General features: G+C 47.0%; 1 protein-coding gene across 1 annotated transcript in view; it reads left to right on the top strand.

Moving 5' to 3' along the window:
• Window positions 1-21,588, top strand: part of LOC137618792 (centromere protein I-like) — an 87,886-nt gene that overhangs the window by 16,963 nt on the left and 49,335 nt on the right. The window contains exons 3-4 of the mRNA XM_068348988.1: window positions 3,654-3,754; window positions 20,639-20,776. Of these exons, the coding sequence (XP_068205089.1) occupies window positions 3,654-3,754; window positions 20,639-20,776 (239 nt within the window). The remainder of the gene's footprint in view (window positions 1-3,653; window positions 3,755-20,638; window positions 20,777-21,588) is intronic.

Below are 21,588 nucleotides of genomic sequence, written 5' to 3' on the forward strand. Positions count from 1 at the left end.
CAACCTCGATGACCAAGAGGCTTCCAATCTATTGCTCTCCAGTCCCAGACCCAGCAGCAATACATATAGATGCTTTTCTCCTAGATTGGTCTCACCTAGACCTATATGCATTCCCACCATTCAAGATTGTCAACAAGGTACTGCAGAAATTCGCCTCTCACGAAGGGACAAGGTTGACGTTAGTTGCTCCCCTCTGGCCCGCGAGAGAATGGTTCACCGAGGTACTTCGATGGCTGGTAGACTTTCCAAGAAGTCTTCCTCTAAGAGTAGACCTGTTACGTCAGCCCCACGTAAAGAAGGTACACCAAGGCCTCCACGCTCTTCATCTGACTGCCTTCAGACTATCGAAAGACTCTCTAGAGCTAGAGGCTTTTCGAAGGAGGCAGCCAGTGCGATTGCAAGAGCGAGGAGAGCTTCTACCATTAGAGTTTACCAATCGAAGTGGGAAATCTTCCGAGACTGGTGCAAGTCAGTATCTGTATCCTCGTCCAGTATCTCTGTAGCCCAAATCGCTGATTTTCTCTTATACCTGAGAAGGGTTCGCTCCCTTTCAGCTCCCACAATCAAAGGCTACAGGAACATGTTGGCTTCGGTCTTCCGGCATAGAGGCTTAGATCTTTCCAACAATAAAGATCTACAAGATCTCCTTAAGTCTTTTGAAACCTCTAAGGAACGTCGTTTGGTTGCTACTGGATGGAACTTAGACGTGGTCCTAAGGTTCCTCATGTCAGACAGGTTTGAGCCTTTACATTCAGCCTCCCTGAAGGATCTCACTCTTAAGACTCTTTTCCTGGTGTGCTTGGCCTCAGCTAAAAGAGTCAGTGAGCTTCATGCCTTCAGCAAGAACATCGGTTTTTCGACAGAAAAAGCCACTTGTTCTCTTCAACTTGGTTTCCTGGCCAAGAATGAACTGCCTTCTCATCCTTGGCCTAAATCTTTTGATATTCCTAGCTTATCAGAGATCGTAGGCAACGAACTAGAGAGAGTATTATGTCCCGTTAGAGCTCTTAAGTTCTATTTAGCTCGTACTAAGCCTTTACGAGGTAAATCTGAAGCGTTATGGTGTTCGGTTAAGAAACCATCCTTACCTATGTCAAAGAATGCTTTGTCATATTTTATCAGATTTTTAATACGAGAAGCCCATTCCCACTTGAGTGAGGAAGACCGATCTTTGCTTAAGGTTAAGACGCACGAGATTAGAGCTATAGCAACCTCCGTGGCCTTCAAGCAAAATAGATCTCTGCAAAGTATCATGGACGCGACCTTTTGGAGAAGCAAGTCAGTGTTCGCGTCATTTTACTTGAAAGATGTCCAGACTCTTTACGAGGACTGCTACACACTGGGTCCATTCGTAGCAGCGAGTGCAGTAGTGGGTGAGGGTTCTACCACTACACTTCCCTAATTCCAATATCCTTTTAATCTGTCTCTTGAAATGTTTTTAATATTGTTTTATGGGTTGTTCGGAAGGCTAAGAAGCCTTTCACATCCTGGTTGATTTGGCGGGTGGTCAAAGTCATTTCTTGAGAGCGCCCAGATTAGGGGTTTGATGAGGTCCTGTTGTATGGGTTGCAGCCCTTGTTACTTCAGCTCCTGGGAGTCTTTCAGCATCCTAAGAGGATCGCTGGGCTCCGTGAGGAAGACAGACTTACAAGGCAGAGTAATCGTCTAAGTCAACTTCCTTACCAGGTACCTATATATTTTGGTTTTGTTATATTGATAACTGTCAAAATGAAAAAACTCTTAGCTTATACGCTGTAAACTTAATTAACTCTGGTCTCTACCCACCGCCTTGGGTGTGAATCAGCTATTATATATTCACCGGCTAAGTTAAATATTTAAAAATGATATTTTAATTATAAAATAAATTTTTGAATATACTCACCCGGTGAATATATAAATTAAAGACCCTCCCTTCCTCCCCAATAGAGACGCTAATTAAAATATCATGTTTCACAAAACTCATCCCTTTACCCCCATGGACGTACTGGTACGTCCTTGCAAAAAAATGCTATAAATTTTTTTTTTTTTTTTCATATTTTTGATAATTTTTTGAGAAAATTTAGGCATTTTCCAAGAGAATGAGAGCAACCTGACCTCTCTATGATGAAAATTAAGGCTGTTAGAGCAATTTAAAAAACATATACTGCAAAATGTGCTTGAAAAAAAAAAAATAACCCCTGGGGGTTAAGGGTTGAAAATTTCCAAATAGCCTGGGGGTAAAAGGGATAATTTATTTAAATTGCTCTAACAGCCTTAGTTTTCATCATAGAGAGGTCAGGTTGGTCTCATTCTCTTGGAAAATGCCTGAAGTTTCTGAAAAAATTATCAAAAATATGCCAAAAAAAAATATAAATAGCAGTTTTTTTGCAAGGACATACCGGTACGTCCATGGGGGTAAAGGGATGGGTTTTGTGAAATGTACCAGTATGTCCTTTGGGGGTAAAAGGGTTAAGGGACTTGTCCTGTAACTTAACGACTCCTTGGTAGGCACCACTTCCCAGGAACGAATGCCGTTCTAGTTTGGAACTCGTAGTTTTATAGAATGTAATATGCGATGCAGGTTGGATGGCCCTATCAGTGAGCCTAACGATTTTCTTTCCCTGTTATTTAATTCTCCCTGATCCTTTTCATAATCCAGTCTCATCCTAGCAGAAGTAAGGCATCTCTACGTATCACAGTGACCAATGAAGGTAGATGCCTTGACAGATACCAGCCAAGGTTTGGCCTTGTAGTTTTTAAACTAGTAGTTTTTAAACTAACCCTGGGGAAGGGAAAGAATTTATTTATTGCCCCAATTTTGAATTTTACCTGAAGTTTTATAAAGACTTTAAATACAGTGTCCTATACACCTCTCTACTTTAGAATTAACAGCTAACTCGACCTCTCTCTCATCTTATTCTACACTTATTATTATCAAAGATTATCTCATTTGGACTCTTCGGCTGTCGAGGTGAGACTGAGAACATCTTAATTACAGCATCGCTTTTTTAATCGTTGCCTTCATCTGTGTACGTTTTTTCCTCGAGAACCTTACTGTCTGTTCTGTAAGAGGCCGTAAAGTCTTACTCAGTCTCCCCTTGTCTTTCGTGACTAGAGCCTCATACCTCCCTCTCCTTTTCCTCGTTACCTTCGCCAACAAAGTTAGAAGGAAGTTATGTTTGACCCCGTTTGTATGTGTGTGTGCGTGTTTGATTATGAACAGCTTCCTAGCCACAGTTTTAATCGTAGAGTAATGAAACTTGCAGGGATTAACTGCTATGTGAAAAGCTGTAAATAATGAAATTTTGGAAGGTCAAGGTCAAAAATAATGAAATTTTGGAAGGTCAAGGTAAAAAATAATGAAATTTTGGAAGGTCAAGGTAAAAAATAATGAAATTTTGGAAGGTCAAGGTAAAAAATAATGAAATTTTGGAAGGTCAAGGTAAAAAATAATCAAATTTTGGAAGGTCAAGGTAAAAAATAATCAAATTTTGGAAGGTCAAGGTAAAAAATAATCAAATTTTGGAAGGTCAAGGTCAAAAGTTATGCTAAAGGTCCAGAAGTAAGCTTCCGCGGCGAAGGTCTGCCCTCTACTGAGCGCCTATCCAGTTCAGTTTTGCCATCTCAATGCCGTTCGCATTCCAGAAAATCACATTTGAATTTTGCCTCGACAGACTTGATGACGCGCCGCAAGATCCTCTACTGCATGGTGCCCGTCGATTCGGAGTTCCCGTACGGGATAATCCCGCTGGCCATCTCTCACTGCTCCTTAGTCGTAAGTATATTTCTTACTTGTTTACTTGTTTTGGGTTTAAATCCAACCCTCCACTGAAGTCGAGTGAACTACTTCTCGGGCGGGTCCATATTAATCATCTAATGAAACATTTTCATTATAACTTATACAATTCTTTGATTGTAGCATCTTCCAAATCATATGATCTTGTGAAAAGTAATGTCTTTAGTTTCTTCTTAAATTCAATTGCTCCCTTTAGGTCCTTCATTTCAGTTGGCAGTTTATTATAATGTCTAGGCGCACAGTAGCTAAAAGCCCTTTCACCAAATTTACTATTTGTTCTTGGTTCAGATAGCCTATGTTTGTCACTCATGTGTCTTGTGTTAACATTTGTTTTTCAATATCAAACTTACCCGATGATCATATAGCTGCATCCCTGCTGCCCGACAGAAAAAATCTACGGGCGGAATACGCCAGCGATCGCTATACAGGTGGGGGTGTACATCAACAGCGCCATCTGTCAAGTAGGTACTCAAGTACTCGATGTCAACAAAGAACCAATTTTCCCTCTGTCGTGCCACAGGCAAGACCTACTAAATACGCCGTCCCTAACTGGATTTGTTTTCACAACGATTTGGTGAAGTACACTATTCCAGTTTTGAGCTTTCGCTATGCAGGGGTTTTATCTTCATTTCAAAACTTGAACTCGTTTTGGTTAAATTTAATTATGGTGACGAAGAGAGTATGGACTCTCTTTCACTTTTAAATGGCCGACCCTTCCCTTAGACGGAAGTGTTGGTGACGAAGAGAGTATGGACTCTCTTTCACTTTTAAATGGCCGACCCTTCCCTTAGACGGAAGTGTGTTTAGGTTTTTGGTAATTTTGCTAAACAAGTTATAGATCTATTTATTTTATATCTCTCCGCCTTTATAGGCCTCTTCGATTAACTTTCCATTTATTATAAACTTATAAAAATTAATTTTTATGTTTGTTTATATGCGACCTTTCCTAATAGTAGGCGGTCCTTACTTGGAACCGAAGTTAATTAACATTGAGCCCGTCATATCGTATTTACCTTTTAAGAATTTAATACTTTTTTAATTTTAATGTTTTATGAAAGAATTTCTTTTATAGTCTCGTACTGTTTTCAAAGATGAACTAACGTTTAGTTTAGTCTCCGCAGTTGTTGACGTTCAGAACGTTCAACTTGCGCTCTATCGTTACGATAGAGAGAGAGTATTTCACGGTTTCACGTTGCAGTAAGAGTAAACCGATTCTAGCGTTTCGTTCATTCTTTCTTAGCTTAAATGGTTTAAATTCTAAATAAAGGAACTTTTTATTTGGGAAACCTTTCAGTTTTTTCCTTTAGCAAATAATATGTTTTAACGATATATAATTGGGCTCTTCTCTCAGGTTCTAATTCAAGAGAGAAGAGAGAGAGAGATAGAGACGGAGGGAGAGAGAGGAGAATAAACGTTTCGTTCAAGCGGGTAACGTTGTTCTCGTTTTTTACTCTTCTCCCTAGTCGCTGTAGGGGAAGAAGGTAAAACGTTTCTAGAGTTTTATTCTTGTTCCCAGGCTTTATGCGGTGAGAGATTTTAAACGTAGTTTATTTGATCTAGTGTTTAGTCTCTTTTCCAGCCACTGAATTCTTTATCTTTAATTATGTTTTTCTGTTGCATTGTAAAACTGTTTTCGCAATTACTACCTTTTAATGAGGATAGGATTGCGTGTTTCAGGTAGAAATCAGTTAAAGTTTCGATTTCAGTGAAATAAGTGCAAACAGAAAATCAAAAGTGATAAAGTGATATGCGCAAAGTGTTACAGTGTTGCGTTCGAGGGTTCGTCTGTTCGTGCCAGTTGTTCACCTAGTCCGGGACCTCTTACAAGCTCCCAAGCCCAGGGGAGAAGTAATGTCGAACGACTTATGGGTTCCACAGGCCTTGATCGACGAACAGACGTTTCCCTCCGTGGTTTCGGGTGTATCTACACACGTTGCCGACGTGATCGCCCCACCCACACAAAGACGAGAGAGCCCATTTATTCCTCGTCTGCGGAAGAGGTTTCTCGTAGAAACCATGGACCAGATCTTGCAGCTTTTTAAGTGCAAGTCGGTCCCTTCCGCGCAAGTCCAACGGCCTAGGTGTAGCCACTGGGTCAGTTCGGACTCGCTGCAGTCATCCGACGACTGCACACCTCCCAAGAGAGGCAAGGTGGTACCGCAACAGGCAGTAACTCCGTCTGTTGCCGCACCAGCTGTTTTAGATCCTCAGTCACAACGGACAGTAGCTCCGTTTGTTGCCGTATTTTGTAGACCCTAGTGGTCTTCACTGCAGTCTATGCAGACTCAGTTAGCTGCGGTTATGCAGGAGTTTCGTGCGGAGAAGGTTTACACTGCTCTCGTTAGCCTACAACCTGCCACGGTTGTGCGCCCAGCTCACGCTGAGGCTGCCTGCTCCCACACTCCGGCTGCGGAGAGCTCCACCTCCGATGCGCGATCGACCCTGCCAGACGCATGTTAACGTTAGCCGACGTGCGGCTCCCTCCGTTAACATGCGTGAGCTACCGCATCAGCAGTGGGAAGGTGGAGTCAAGCTGCCGTGTTTTGACGCGATGCGTTAGTTTCCGCAACCCACGGCAGTCCCCACCACGCACCACCACTCCGCTTTGGTTGTTGCCTGCTCCCACACTCCGACTGCGGAGAAGGTTGACGATGCACCCGTTGGCCTACAGCTTGCCACGGTTGTGCGCCCAGCATGGCTGCCTGCTCCCACACTCTTGTTGTGAGAGCTCCTCCACCCATGCGCAGTCGACCCTGCCAGACGCATGCTGACTCCCACAGACACACGGAGCACTCCGTTGCCGTGCGTGAGCTACCACAAGCTGCCGTGTTTTGACACGGTGTGTCAGCCTCCGCAACCCACTGTGGTTACCGCCACTCGCCCGCAGCAGACTAGTCAGTCAGGAGTTGAGGCTTTCCCATACTCACGTCCGCCAGTTGAGATGGCTCCTCCACCGGTGCGACCCAGTGTGGGTTGCCAGTCGCACGTTGACGTTAAGCGACTCTCGGAGGTGGTTGTGGACGTTCAGTGTGTCACTAGGAAGACGTTCAACAACCAGCAGAGGTGACTTGTTGTGACGCAGTGCGGCACCCTCAGCAACCCGGTAGGGGGTTGTCTGCACAACCCAGACAGTCTAGACAGTTTCGGGTTGTCGCTGTACTTCCTCGCGTCCCCATGGTTGACAGTTCACAGACTGTGCAGCAGTACCATGATCTTGTGTCCGGCTCCGTCACGCATCCACCAGTGCGACCGGATTCAGCGAGTCAGACGTTGCCCACTCCGTTGCCGTTTCCTCATCAGTTTCGGATGAAGAACCCTCTGATGGGGACATGGCTGAACAAGACGATCAACCCCCAGCCCTGCTATCCATCCAGAAGATGCTGAAGAAGGAACACGGCCCTGTCAGGCTGTGGATGAGTCTGGTTAGGACACTGTCATCCGTGGTTCAATTGGTGTCACTTGGAAGACTACACCTCCGTCCTCTTCGGTATCATCTAGCTCTTCACTGGAAAAGGACAAGACGCTAGAAGCGGTCTCGATCCCGGTTTCCGGAAAGATAAGTCTGGTCTGACTTGATGAAAAGACTTTATCAACCTTTGAAAGGGTCTTCCCCTGACTGTTCAGACTCCCAACCACGTTCTCTTCTCAGACGCATCGGACGTAGGCTGGGGTGCGACCTTAGGCGGTAGGGAATGCTCGGGATTATGGAACTCGAGTCAAAGGACAATGCACTTCAACTGCAAGAACCTTCTGGCAGTACGTCTGACCTGGAAAAGCTTCAGGTCTCTCCTTCAAGGCAAAGTGGTGGAGGTGAACACGGTCAACTCCCTGCTTTGATGTACATCTCCTAGCAAGGAGGGACCTACTCTCTGACATGGTACGAGTTCGCAAGTGACCTCCTCTCCTGTTCAACAGGTCTAGACTTTTCACTAGTAACGAGTTTCATCCAAGGCAACTTGAATGTCTTAGCAGATTGTCTCAGTAGGAAGGGACAATAATTCCAACATATTGGACCCTCCACAAGGATGTATGCAAGAGACTTTGGGTCACCTGGGGCCAGCCAACCATAGATCTCTTCGCAACCTCGATGTCCAAGAGGCTCTCAATACTTTGCTCACCTATCCCGGACCCAGCAGTAGTTCTTATAGATGCCTTTCTACTAGATTGGTCTCATCTAGATCTATATGCATTCCCTCCATTCTAGATTGTCACAAGGTACTGCAGAAGTTCGCCTCTCACGAAGGGACAAAGTTGACGCTAGTTGCTTCCCTCTGGCCCGCGAGAGAATAACTTACCGAGGTACTTCGATGGCTAGTAGACGTTCCCAGAACACTTCCCCTAAGGGTGGACCTGCTACGTCTGCCACGCGTAAAGAAGGTACTCCAAGGCCTCCACGCTCTTCGTCTGACTGCCTTCAGAATATCGAAAGACTCTCGAGAACTAGAGGTTTTTCGAAGGAGGCAACCAGAGCGATTGCTAGAGCAAGGAGAACATCTACCCTTAGAGTCTACCAATCGAAGTGGGAAATCTTCCGAAACTGGTGCAAGTCAGTATCCGTATCCTCGACCAGTACCTCTGTAACTCAAATAGCTGACTTCCTCTTATATCTGAGGAAAGAGCGATCTCTTTCAGCTCCCACTATCAAGGGTTACAGAAGCATGTTGGCATCAGTCTTCCGTCACAGAGGCTTAGATCTTTCCAACAATAAAGATCTACAGGACCTCCTTAAGTCTTTTGAGACCACGAAGGAGCGTCGTTTGGTTACACCTGGTTGGAATTTAGACGTGGTTCTAAGATTCCTTATGTCAGACAGGTTCGAACCACTTCAATCAGCCTCCCTGAAAGATCTCACCTTTAAGACTCTTTTCCTGATATGCTTAACCACAGCTAAAAGAGTCAGTGAGATTCATGCCTTCAGCAAGAACATCGGATTCTCATCCGAAACGGCTACATGTTCTACATCTTGGTTTTCTAGCCAAACACGAGCTGCCTTCTCGGCCTTGACCAATATCGTTCGATATTCCAAACTTATCGTATGGTTGGAAATGAACTAGAAAGAGTATTATGTCCTGTAAGAGCTCTTAAGTTCTATTTTAAAACCTTTACGAGGCCCGTCTGAAGCTTTATGGTGTTCAGTTAAGAATCCATCTTTGCCTATGTCAGAGAATTCTTTATCATATTTTATCAGACTGTTAATACGAGAAGCTCATTCCCTTCTGAATGAGGAAGACCAAGCTTGGCTGAAGGTAAGGACACACGAAGTTAGAGCTGTCACAATTTCCGTGGCCTTTAAACAAAATAGATCTCTGCAAAATATATTCGACGCAACCTATTGGAAAAGCAAATCAGTGTTCGCGTCTTTTATCTTAAGAATGTCCAGTCTCTTTACGAGAACTGCTACACTCTGGGACCATTCGTAGCAACGAGTGCAGTAGTGGTGGGGGCTCCACCACTACAATTCCCTAATTCCAGAACCTTTTTAATCTTTCTCTTGAAATATTTTTGGGTTGTCCGGAAGGCTAAGAAACCTTTCGCATCCTACTTGATTTGGCGGGTGGTCAAAATCATTTCTTGAGAAGCGCCTAGATTAGAGGTTTTGATGAGGACCTTTAGTATGGGTTGCAACCCTTCATACTTCAGCTCCTAGGAGTCGCTCAACATCCTATGAGGATCGCGAGGCTCAGTAAGGAAGACGTACTTAAAAAGATAGAGTAATTGTTCAAGTCGTCTTCCTTACCAGGTACTTATTTATTTTATGCTTGTTATTTTGAATAACTGCTAAAATGAAATACGGAATACTTAGCTCATAATGTCAACTTGTAATGCTGGTCTCTACCCACCCCCCTGAGTGTGAATCAGCTATATGATCATCGGGTAAGTTTGATATTGAAAAATGTTATTTTCCTTAGTAAAATAAATTTTTGAATATACTTACCCGATGATCATAAATTAAAGGACCCACCCTTCCTCCCCAATAGAGAACCAGTGGGACAGAGGAGAAAATTGGTTCTTTGTTGACATCGAGTACTTGAGTACCTACTTGACAGATGGCGCTGTTGATGTACACCCCCACCTGTATAGCGATCGCTGGCGTATTCCGCCCGTAGATTTTTTCTGTCGGGCAGCAGGGATGCAGCTATATGATCATCGGGTAAGTATATTCAAAAATTTATTTTACTAAGGAAAATAACATTTCTAGTTCTAGTTTATTCAGGCATTCTTTTAGATATTTCTTGAAAGGTTTCTCCGTCGGGTGATTCGAGCAGTAGAGTATTTGAATCTATAAAAGTATTTGGAGCTTTCTCTTAATGAATTTAGCCTGAATTACATTTTAAGGATTTACTGTGCAAAAATTAAAAGCATTAATTTGATATTTAAGACATTTGCCTTTCAGGAATTTCATGTTTATCAATTCTGGTTTTCAAATTCTATTTTAAATTTAATTTTTTTTTTATAATATAAATACTGCCCTTTCTTGTAATACTATCTCGTATATCAATGAAAGATTTGAGTTTAATACAAGCTTTTAAAAGTGTTGTTATATATTAGATCGCATTCATAATACGGTAAAAAACAGTGTACCTACAAATGCCTTATTTTACCTGTCGTAACGATAAGATCGATGCCCCAGGTGACTGTCGAGCATTGGCGATAGTTAACGAGGATAAGTCACTCCCTCTCAGAAGTTTCTATGAATGTTATTAACTCTCAAAGTTCGTGTATATAAAAGGGCCAATTTTAGGAGACAGAAATCCCCGTATGGAAAGGGACAAAGTCTGAGACGCAAAGAATGAAAGCCAGACCTACTTGGTGTATGTGCCATTGAAACTACTCTCTCCGCGTTAAGGACGAGTCCCTCTGGTCGTGACTGCGGCAAAGGAGTTTTGCTAAATGGTCTGAGAGCGAGAAGTTGTCGTTAGATTAAGAGTGTCGGTTCAGCACCCTTTTTCATCGGACAGTAAGTCTGCATCTTAGAAAATGAGAGAAAGGTAAATTCAAGGGGGTCATGGAAATACAAATGGCAACAGAGAAACTACCTGTATACAGTGTATAAGCAATCAATGAAAAAAAGATCCGTCTTATACAACCCATAAAATGACACCTCTGTCAACGTGCTCAACAGAAAAGCATTTACAAAAAGTATGAACTTTTGAAGTTCTACTGATTCAACTGCCTAATTATGATCATTCCACAATCTGATCACAGCTGGACTAAAGCTTCTAGAATACTGTTTAGTACAGTATTGAGCCGCTTGATGGAGAAGACAAGTTTGTCACAACTAACTGTATACCTAGTACAGGATGGTACAGTCTTGAACGACAGTGCCAGAGATTATTATCTACATCAGGAATAAGAAATTTAATTGACCTTATTAAGTTCCTGCCCAAAAAATTAAGATGAGAATCAGCAGCTGAAGATCAGACAGGAGAACAATACTCAAAAGAAGGTAGAATGAAAGAATTAAAACACTTCTTCAGAATAGATTGATCGCCAAAAATCTTAAAAGATTTCTCAATAAGTCAATTTTTTGTGCAATTGAAGAAGACACAGACCTAATGTGTTTCACAAAAGTAAATATGCAATCAAGAATCACACCTAAAGAGTCATACAGAGTTAGAGAAACATTATCAATACTGAGATCCGGATGTTTAGAAGCCACTGTCCTTGACCTACTTACAATCATACTTTGAGATTTGTTATGATTCAGCTTCATGCCCCATAATTTGCACCATGCACTGATTTTAGCTAGATCTTTATTAAGGGATTCAGCAATCCCAGAACTACATTCAGGAGATGGAATTGAAGCAAAGTGAGTAGCATCATCTGCATTTGCAAGGAGCTTGTTTTCTAGACCAAACCACATATCATGTGTATATAGTATGAGAAGTAACGGGCCAAGAACACTACCCTTAGGAACACCAGATATCACATTTCCTATACTCACTATGGTGCCCATCAACAACAACTCTTTGCGATCTATTACTTAAAAATTCAATAATGATGCTAAGAAACGACCCACCCACTCACAACTGTTTGAGTTTGAAAACAAGGGCTTCATGATTAACACGGTCAAAGGCAGCACTAAAATCAAGCCCAATCATACGAACTTCCTGACCACAATCAAGGGATTTCTGTTAGGAATTGGAAATTGTACGAAGGGCATTACATGCTTCAAGGCCTTTGCGAAAGCCAAACTACAATTGTTCCGTAACCGAAATACAAACCACGCTATTTACATAGGGTTTACTTTCGGCGTAGCTGAAAATGACGAGCCATTAGATTTTAACGAGGGTTAACTACCCCCCGCGCTAGTTAGCAAGGGGGGTAGGGGAAGGGGTAGCTTGCTACCCCTCCCCCCACACACCGGTGAATTGTCTCACTTCACTTTTGGCTCGGACGATGAGCAGACGTGTCTGTCGTCCTCGCTTTTGACAGCCTTAATCTGTTTTTTTCTTTTTCTTCAGCTTTGTGTGTTTGGAAGTTGGCCTCTACCTTCATCGCAATTATGCGCAAGTGCCCTGGACTCTCCGGCTGCCCCTGTGGAACCTTCATGTTAGCGGTCGAGACGGATCCTCACACCCTTTGCCCGCAGTGTCGAGGTCAACGGTGTGCTAGAGACTTAACTTGTAGTGAGTGCAGGGAGTGGCCTACCTCCCAGTGGGAGAGGTTTGCCCGGCGGCGTAAGAAGAAGTCCAAGAGAGACCTTTCTCCTTCAAGGGCTGCCTTGAAGAAGGAAGGCTCCAAGGACTCTTCTTCCGCCGCCCGAACCTCCTCCGAAGCTCCCACTCGGTCGGCCTCTCCTGAGAGGCCGTCGAGTGGTAGCGTAGGCCATTGTTCTGTTTCCCGACCTCGGGGTGCGGGAGAGGGCGTTGCTTCCTATAGCGGGGCAGCTCCCCCTCCTCCTCCGGGGGAGGATTTTGATTCTCATTACAATGATGACCATGCTGTGTCTAATGATGATCTCTTTCAGCTTTGGGCTTCCTTGGGGTTTAAGGGCTTGCCCTCCAAGGAAGCCCTGTTTGACCTGATCCAATTGGGGGCTGCTGTCAAGCAATCGCCGGTAATAGCAAAGGTAGACCCTCTGTCTATTGTCGACGTGGTTGTGGCAGAGGCTTCCGATGGGTCTGGTCAAACCTCTGCTGCTGCTGCTGTTGCGGACGTTGCTGAAGGCTCAGCCTCCCCTTCCGATCATCCTTCGAGGAGGAAGTTGAGTCCCATGGTCTCTCCTGCGGGTGCGTCTCCTCCTCGGGGGAGCGCACTGACAGAGACTCCTCTTCGGAGAACCGACGATGTGGATGCCCTTCCTCGAGGCCGCCTTCACCGTAGGGGCCTTCCTTCTCCCTACAAGGGAGTTAAGAGGCGCCTCTTCGGGTCGTCTTCACCGCCGCCTTCCCCTGCAGAGGATTCTTCTCGTCAGGAGCAGACCGTAGCAGCCACGTCTTTGGACCTCTCCGCAAATCGCTCGCAATCTCCTACGCCTGCCAGACCTTCCAGTCCTTCCGGCCTACCTTCGCCCCTGGATGCAGATGCGCAGCAGGCGCCTTCTCACCCCGTCACCTGACGGGCACCGGTCCCTTCAGGGCAAAGGGATGTCTCCCACGGTGTGGGTAAATCCCTTGCGCGTCAGGGTTTCCCCTGCGCGCTCAGCTGCGCGTTTGCGCGCAGTAGCGCACATGCGCTCTCCTGAGCTGCAGCCTTCAGACTCGCCTCGCCAGCGCTCTCCTGCTCGCCAGCGCTCCCCTGCTAGCCGTCAGCGCCCTTCTGTTCCTGCTGCGCGCCAGGCGCGTCATCGGTCTCCTGAGCGCACACGATCTCCTGCTCGTCAGCGCGCACCTGCGCACTTTGTTCCTGATGCGCGCCAACGCTCTCCCACGCACCCTAAATCTTCGGATCTGGACGCAGGCAAGGACCTTACTCCTTCGCCTCGCCCTCGCGCTCCTGTGCGCCCATCTTCGCCTCGCCCTCGCGCTCCTGTGCGCCCATTTTCGCCTGCGCAACAGCGCGCACGCTTCCCGGTGCGCACTTCAAGAGTTCCTGCGCGCCCACGAGTCGTCTTCTCCTGAGTCCGACCGCGAGCGTTCGCCCTTGCGCGTTTCCTCGCCATCTGATCCTGCGCCCCAGCTGACTGCGCGTCGACACCCTCCTGCACACCAACAATCTCCTGAGCGCCCACGCGATCCTTCGCCTGTGTGCAAGCGCTTGCCAGCGCGCCCATGACTTGGATCGTCACAGGTCTCCGACGCGCACGCGCGCTAAATCTCCTGCGCGCGGTTGATCACCTGCACGTACTACACGCCATCGCTCGCCCACGCGCCATAGATCTCCAGTGCGCCGTTGATCTCCTGCGCTTCATCGTTCTCCCGACCGACAGCGATCGCCTCTACCCTTGCGCGCGGGCGCACACCTTCACCTGCGCGCCAACGCGCCCACTCGCCTGCGCGCGAACGCGTCCGCGCTCCAGCAGCCGCCCGCTCGCGACCCTCTGAATGCTCCATCGCGCGAGCGCCAGTGCGACCCCCGCTCTCGCCGGGTCCCGCAGCTCGTGCGCACGACAGGGACGCATACTTACAGATCGCCATCAGGATCGCCACTGCGCAAGCGCAGGGCTCTCACCCAGGACCAGGAAGAGTCTCCGGAGAGGTCCAGGCAACATTCTTCCCTTTCTTCTTTTTAGGTAGGCCCCGTCGCGTCCACTCCAAAGGATCAGGAGATCCCCTTCCCTCCAGCGGGGATTACTGACACTGCGTCCGTCACCCGTCAGTCTTGGTTTGGTCACCTGATGAAAGCGGTGGTGCAGGCTGTGAAGCCAGCCCTCGCTGATCTGGGACTCAGACCAAAGACAGACTCGCCCCCGCTGAAGAGAAGGGGAGGAGTGGACTTCGTGGTGACTTCTCCCAGGGAGAAGTTGGCTCCTAGGAGGTCCGTCAGGAAGACTCCATCCCTTTCGCGGTCGTTTTCTCCTTCTCCTGTGGACGAAGTCTTTCCATCCTCAGGAGAGTCCAACGAGGTGAGGGCCTCTCCCACGGCACCAATGGGGGGAACCTCACCTCCAGGAAGAGAAACGTCTCGCTTGGAAGGTACCTTCCAGACCTCTTTGCTGGAGTCCTGTATCCCGCCCAGGAGGGAACCCAAGGACTCAAAGACGATTCCTAAGTTGTCTTCACGGATCCGTCCAGAGCCAACCAGACCCTGGGAGAACGGCCACATGTCTCCCCAAGAAGAGCCTCTGGGGACGGGAGACTTAGCTGCCAGTCCACAGGGAGGAGAGCAGCATGAGTCTGAGCATGCCTTCTGGCAGGTCTTGAACTTGATGAGGCAACTCAACAGGTTCAAGGACCCGGAGATCGCCCCTTGCGAAGGCAAGGATACGGTCCTAAACCAAGTCTATGGTACCCAGAAACCCCCAAGGGCCAGTGCAGCTTTGCCTTGGTCCCAGGGGGTGAAGAGCGCCAGAGACAAGGTCGAAGCTCAGCTCTCGGAACTCGCCTCCTCCAGCCATTCCTCTGCCGGGAGCAAACTCCTCCCACCTCCTCGTTTACAGCAGAGGAGGTATTTTGAGATCATGGGGGAGTCCAGTGTAGCTCCGCCCCTCCACAACTCGGTGGAAGAGCTCACAAGGGGAACTCCTCTTGAGAAGCTCTCCTCCCGGCAGGTGATATTCTCGGCTTTGGAGATCCTTAGCCAGGAGAAGGTCGTGAAGTGTGCCATGCAGGCCACTTCGTGGCTGGACGTCTGGCTGGGTTCTCTGGGCATCTTATTGCGCTCCGAGAACCTGTCTAAGGAGAGCAATTGGAAGGCCCTGCAGACCTTTCTCCTCTCGGGCACTCGCTCCATCGAGTTCCTGGCCCACCAGGTTACCAACCTGTGGGCCAACTCGATCTTAAAGCGACACGATGCGGTGACTGAGAAGTTCCATCCGAAGGTCCCCGCCGTGGATGTCTGCAGGCTCAGACACTCCTCCATCCTTGGAGGAAGCTTGTTTGAGCCCAAGGATATAGAACGCACAGCTGAGAGGTGGAGGAAGTCGAATCAGGATTCGCTCCTCCAAAGGGCCCTCACATCTCGGCCCTACTAGCCTCCAGCTCCACAACAGCATCAACAGCAGCCTCGCAGGACACCGAAGCAGGCTCCGGCAGCTAAGACGAAGGTGTCTAAGCCACAGCCCTTTCCTGTCAAGGACAAGAGGGGTGGTAAGTCCTCCAGGGGAGGCAGAAATCCTAGAGGGAGCGGCCGTGGCCGTAAACGCTAGGATTGCCAGTCCCCCTGCGTGTCCACCTGTGGGGGGATGCCTTCAAAGTTGCGTGCTCAGGTGGCAGCAACATGGGGCCGATTCCTGGACGGTCTCTGTGATCGGCCAAGGATATCGCATCCCATTCACAACATCTCAACCTCCCCTGACAGCGAATCCAGTGTCGTTGAGCTCCTATGCCATGGGATCGGCAAAGAAGCTAGCCCTTCGGGCAGAAGTCGAGACCATGCTCAAGAAGGATGCTCTCCAAGAGGTCGTCGACGGCTCCCCAGGCTTCTTCAGTCGACTCTTTCTTGTAAAGAAGGCGTCTGGAGGCTGGAGACCCGTCATCGATCTCTCAGCTCTGAACAAGTTTGTCAAACAAACTTCGCTCAGCATGGAGACAGCGGACACGGTCAGACTTGCAGTGAGACCACAAGACTTCATGTGCACACTGGATCTGAAGGACGCATACAGTGAACCCTCGTTTATCGCGGTAGATAGGTTCCAGTCGCGGCCGCGATAGGTGAAAATCCGCGAAGTAGTGACACCATATTTACCTATTTATTCAACATGTATATTCAGACTTTTAAAACCTTCCCTTGTACGTAGTACTGTTAACAAACTACCCTTTAATGTACAGAACACTTAATGCATGTACTACAGTACCCTAAACTAAAACAGGCACAAATATTAAAGGTGATTTTATATCATGCATTTCCTAAACACACTAAAAAGCACGATAAAAAATGGCAACCAATGTTTTGTTTACATTTATTTCTGATCATAATGAAGAAACAAACTGGAGGTAGAGCTTTGCTTATTACCCAGACATATTTCCCATACTTTTCCCTTAGAACTACATCACATCTTCCTACTTTAGATATATATATATATATATATATATATATATATATATATATATATATATATATGTATATATATATATATATATATATATATATATATATATATATATATATATGTGTGTGTGTATATATATATATTTATATGTATACACATATACATACCTACATATATACATAAATACATGCATACATATATATATATATATATATATATATATATATATATATATATATATATATATATATATATATATATTACTGTATATATATATGGGTTATGAAAAAAAATCCGCGAAGTGGTGAATCCGCGATGGTCGAACCGCGAAGTAGCGAGGGTTCACTGTACTTCCAGATCCCAATCCATCCGTCTTCCAGGAAGTACTTGAGATTCAGCCTTGACAGCAAGACCTACCAGTTCAAGGTACAGTACTGTGCTTCGGTCTCTCCACAGCACCTCAGGTGTTCACCAGAGTGTTCACCCTGATTTCGTCGTGGGCGCACAGGAACGGTATCCGTCTCCTCGGATATCTGGACGACTGGCTGATCCTGGCAGACTCGGAGTCGACCCTTCTTCGACACCGAGACAGGCTTCTGGGACTTTGCCAAGATCTGGGGGTCATGGTAAATCTCGAGAAGTCCTCTCTGCAGCCGACCCAATGACTGGTATATCTAGGCATGTTATTAGACACCAATCTCCACAAAGCCTTTCTATCAGACGACAGGATAGCAAGGCTGAGGAGGGTGGAAGAGCCCTTCCTCAGGCGGGAAGAGCTTCCAGCCCAATCATGGTTACGTCTTTTAGGTCACCTAGCCTCCCTGGCCCCGAACGGCCGTCTCAGGATGAGATCCCTGCAATGGCGGCTCAAGTCCCGGTGGAATCAGGGCACTGATTCCCCGGACTCTCTGGTCCCTGTAGGACCCACGGAACAGGCGGACCTGCGGTGGTGGCTGATCGACGAAAACCTACGAAAGGGAGCGGATCTTCTCGTCCTTCCCCCGGATTTGACACTGTTCTCGGACGCGTCAAAAGAAGGGTGGGAGCCCCACATTCTGAACCAGAGGGTCTCAGGTCTTTGGTCAGAATCAGAAAAGTACCTACACATTAACCTGCTAGAGATGAAGGCCGTGTATCTGGCCCTTCAACAGTTCCAACGGACCCTGGCGGGCCACTCCGTGGTGGTGATGAGCGACAACACCACGGTAGTGGCTTATATCAACAAGCAGGGAGGTACCTTTTCACAACAGCTATCCCATCTTGCAGTAGAGATTCTGAGGTGGTCCGAAGGCCACTTGATAACACTATCAGCTCGATTCATTCCTGGAAAGAGGAATGTGCTCGCCGACAGTCTGAGCAGAGCTTTGCAGATAGTGAGTACCGAGTGGTCTTTGGATCCTCAGATAGCCAACGAAGTCCTGACTTTGTGGGGTTCCCCGACGGTGGACCTGTTCGCGACGGCCTTGAATTTCAAGCTGCCTCTGTACTGCTCCCCAGTCCCGGACCCCAAGGGCTCTCTGGCAAGATGCTTTCCAACAACGGTGGGACAACATCGACGTGTACGCCTTCCCACCGTTTTGTCTGATGAGAAGGGTGCTCAACAAGACCAGACTATTGGTCAACCTGTCTATGACCTTAATAGCTCCGCTATGGCATCACGCGGAATGGTTCCCGGACCTTCTGCAACTCCTAACGGAACCTCCGAGAAAACTTCCCCCACGACACGAGCTACTCAGACAACCACGTTGCAACATCTTCCCCAAAAAGCCATAGCCTCGCTTCGGCTTCACGCCTTGAGACTATCCAGCGTCTCCTCACAGAGAGAGGCTTTTTGCAGCAGGTTGCGGAAAGAATGTCTCGACACCTGCGGAAGTCCTCCACGGGAGTCTACCAGGCGAAGTGGAGAGTCTTCTGTGGTTGGTGTCGTGGGAGGGGTATCTCTCCACTCGATGCCACTATTCCAGCAATAGCGGAGTTCTTCGTGTATTTGCGGGAGGAAATGCGCCTTTCGGTCTCGGCGGTGAAAGGCTATCGCTCAGCCTTAAGCTTGCCTTTTAGGCTGAAAGGAGTGGACATTTCTTCCTCGCTGGAACTCTCTTTACTCATACGTAGCTATGAGCTTACCTGCCCTCAGTCGGAAGTGAGACCTCCTCCATGGAACGTGGTTCAGGTTCTCAGGGCTCTGAAGAGTCCTCCCTTCGAACCATTACGCCAGGCCTCTGATCGCCACCTGACTTGGAAGACGGCTTTCCTACTCGCGTTGGCCTCTGCCAAACGAGTTAGTGAACTTCATGGTCCCTCATACGACATCTCCCATTCAAGGGGATGGGGGGAGGTAACGTTCAGGTTCGTCCCTGAGTTTGTTGCCAAGACTCAGAACCCTGGAGTGCCGGACCCACGGTTCAACTCCTTCAGGGTCACGAGTCTCCGTTCCGTAACAAGTGACCCAGACCATCTGCTATTATGCCCAGTGAGGAGTCTGAGGTGTTACTAGAAGAGAACAGCTGCAGTTCGTCCCCGCGTGCAGGCGTTGTTCGTAAGCACGGGAAGGACTAAGAGGAGGGTCACCAAGAACACCATCTCGGCTTGGATTCGAAAGGTTATCCATCACGCCTTGAATCCTGACCCTCCTCCGTCACGACGTCAGGGGCATCGCTACGTCCCTGGCCTTTAAGAGAAACTTCTCTGTGACGCAGGTGCTACAAGCTGGGGTCTGGAAGCGTCAAACGACCTTCACAGCCCACTACCTGCAGGACGTGACCCACAGGAGCCTCGATACTTTTTCTATCGGCCCTGTGGTGGCTGCACAACAGCTGGTCTAACCTCAGGCTCCTTATTGGACAGGTAGCAGAAGGTTGAGGGCATTGTTACCTGGTCTCAGTCTGCGTGAATGAAAGAGTATGTCTGGCCCCTACTTCTTTCTTCATCCTCCCCTCTCTTGGGGAAAGCAGCATCCTGGTCTCTGCATAGCTGACCTCAACCTCTGCAGGTAAACCATGCTCCCTTGTGTTCCTAGTATTAAGTTGATACTGTCGCGTCCTCCATACCCTGACGAGGTGGTATTGGGAACGTCCTAGCCTAGAATTCCATCTAAAGGACTCCAGGTCAACTTCCTAGGACGAGTCACACTCTATTCCTCCACACACAAGCTTATGTAGGCCGCACGTTCCTTGCAGAGCAAGGAACTTGTGAGGTGCAGGGACTTTTTTTTTTCTCGAGTGCTACTCACTCGGATTCTGACTCCCTGGGTAAAGCCAAAGCCAGTAAGGCTGGGGACTTTCCACCCTTCCTAAGGGGTAAGTCACCCTATGTAAATAGCGTGGTTTGTATTTCGGTTACGGAACAAATGACAAATTCGGAGATAATTTGTATTTTTCCTAACCATACAAACCTTAGCTATTTACGCATATTTGCCCGCCAGCCCTGTCCCCCAAGGCAAGTCCTACCTCTAAGTGAAGTGAGACAATTCACCGGTGTGTGGGGGGAGGGGTAGCAAGCTACCCCTTCCCCTACCCCCCTTGCTAACTAGCGCGGGGGGTAGTTAACCCCCGTTAAAATCTAATGGCTCGTCATTTTCAGCTACGCCGAAAGTAAACCCTATGTAAATAGCTAAGGTTTGTATGGTTAGGAAAAATACAAATTATCTCCGAATTTGTCATATTAAAGAAACGATGAATACTGTAGATGTTTTGCCAAAAGATATTAAAAAACTAAATAACTACTTTAACTTAAAATATCCCATCCCATTAAGCAGAGAACTTTTATTGCAGCCCTCGAACCCGACTTGGCAAAGCTCGGTCCTCAACTGGCTGTGCTCGTTGCTGGAACACGGAGTGATCGACGCCTACAACAAGTTTGTCCACATATGCTACACTTCCATCTTCAATTTCACCTCGAGTCTCTCGTTGGTAAGTGACGGAATACTTTTATAACCTTCGCCAACTTTGTTGCAAAGTTTATGTTTCGATAGGCATGTATTTATGTTTGTATGTTTGTTTGATTGTGATTCGCTTAACCCCAAAACTATTTGACCAAATCTCTTGAAATTTGGTGGGATGATTGCCCATGAGCGTAGACTAATTTGATTAGATTTTGAGAGTGATTGGGGTAAAGGTCAAGGTAACGAAATGGTTAAAAAGTTCTATTTGCTATAGCATTGTCAATGTTTATCTGATTTGCATGAAACTAGTGCCAAAATGTACATTATTCAATTGCCTAGCTTGTGATATACAAGAGTACAGTATATAGTGACATGAAGGTATGCACTCTACAAAATGCCCGTTCTATAGTCAATTCTTTTTAGTGAGGCAGATTTGCACCGACTCGCAGGGGTTGCCCTTTTAGCTCTGAAAAGTTTCCTGATCGCCGATTGGTTGGACAAGATCATTCTAACCAATCAGAGAGCGGGAAACTTTTCCGAGCTAAAAGGGCACCTCCGCGAGTCAGTGCAAATGTGCCTCGTTAAAAAAAATTTAGTATAGTTTATGTAGTTTATTGGTTGTTGTAAGAAAGTTCTGACTTCGAGTTGGCTGATTTCTTAAGCTACCGTTATTGTCTGGGTTATGAATTTGGATGTAATACAATGCCAGAAGTCGTCTGCTACTAAGTAGAAGCGGGAGTCAAGATATAAGAAGAGTGTGTCCTCTTCTTTCCCACCGTCATCCCTACATTAAGGGGTCGGATGCCTGATGCATCCTCTTCCACCAAACCTCTTCTCTCC

The sequence above is a fragment of the Palaemon carinicauda genome, chromosome 25 (genome assembly GCF_036898095.1).
Source record: "Palaemon carinicauda isolate YSFRI2023 chromosome 25, ASM3689809v2, whole genome shotgun sequence".
Lineage (NCBI taxonomy): Eukaryota > Metazoa > Arthropoda > Malacostraca > Decapoda > Palaemonidae > Palaemon > Palaemon carinicauda.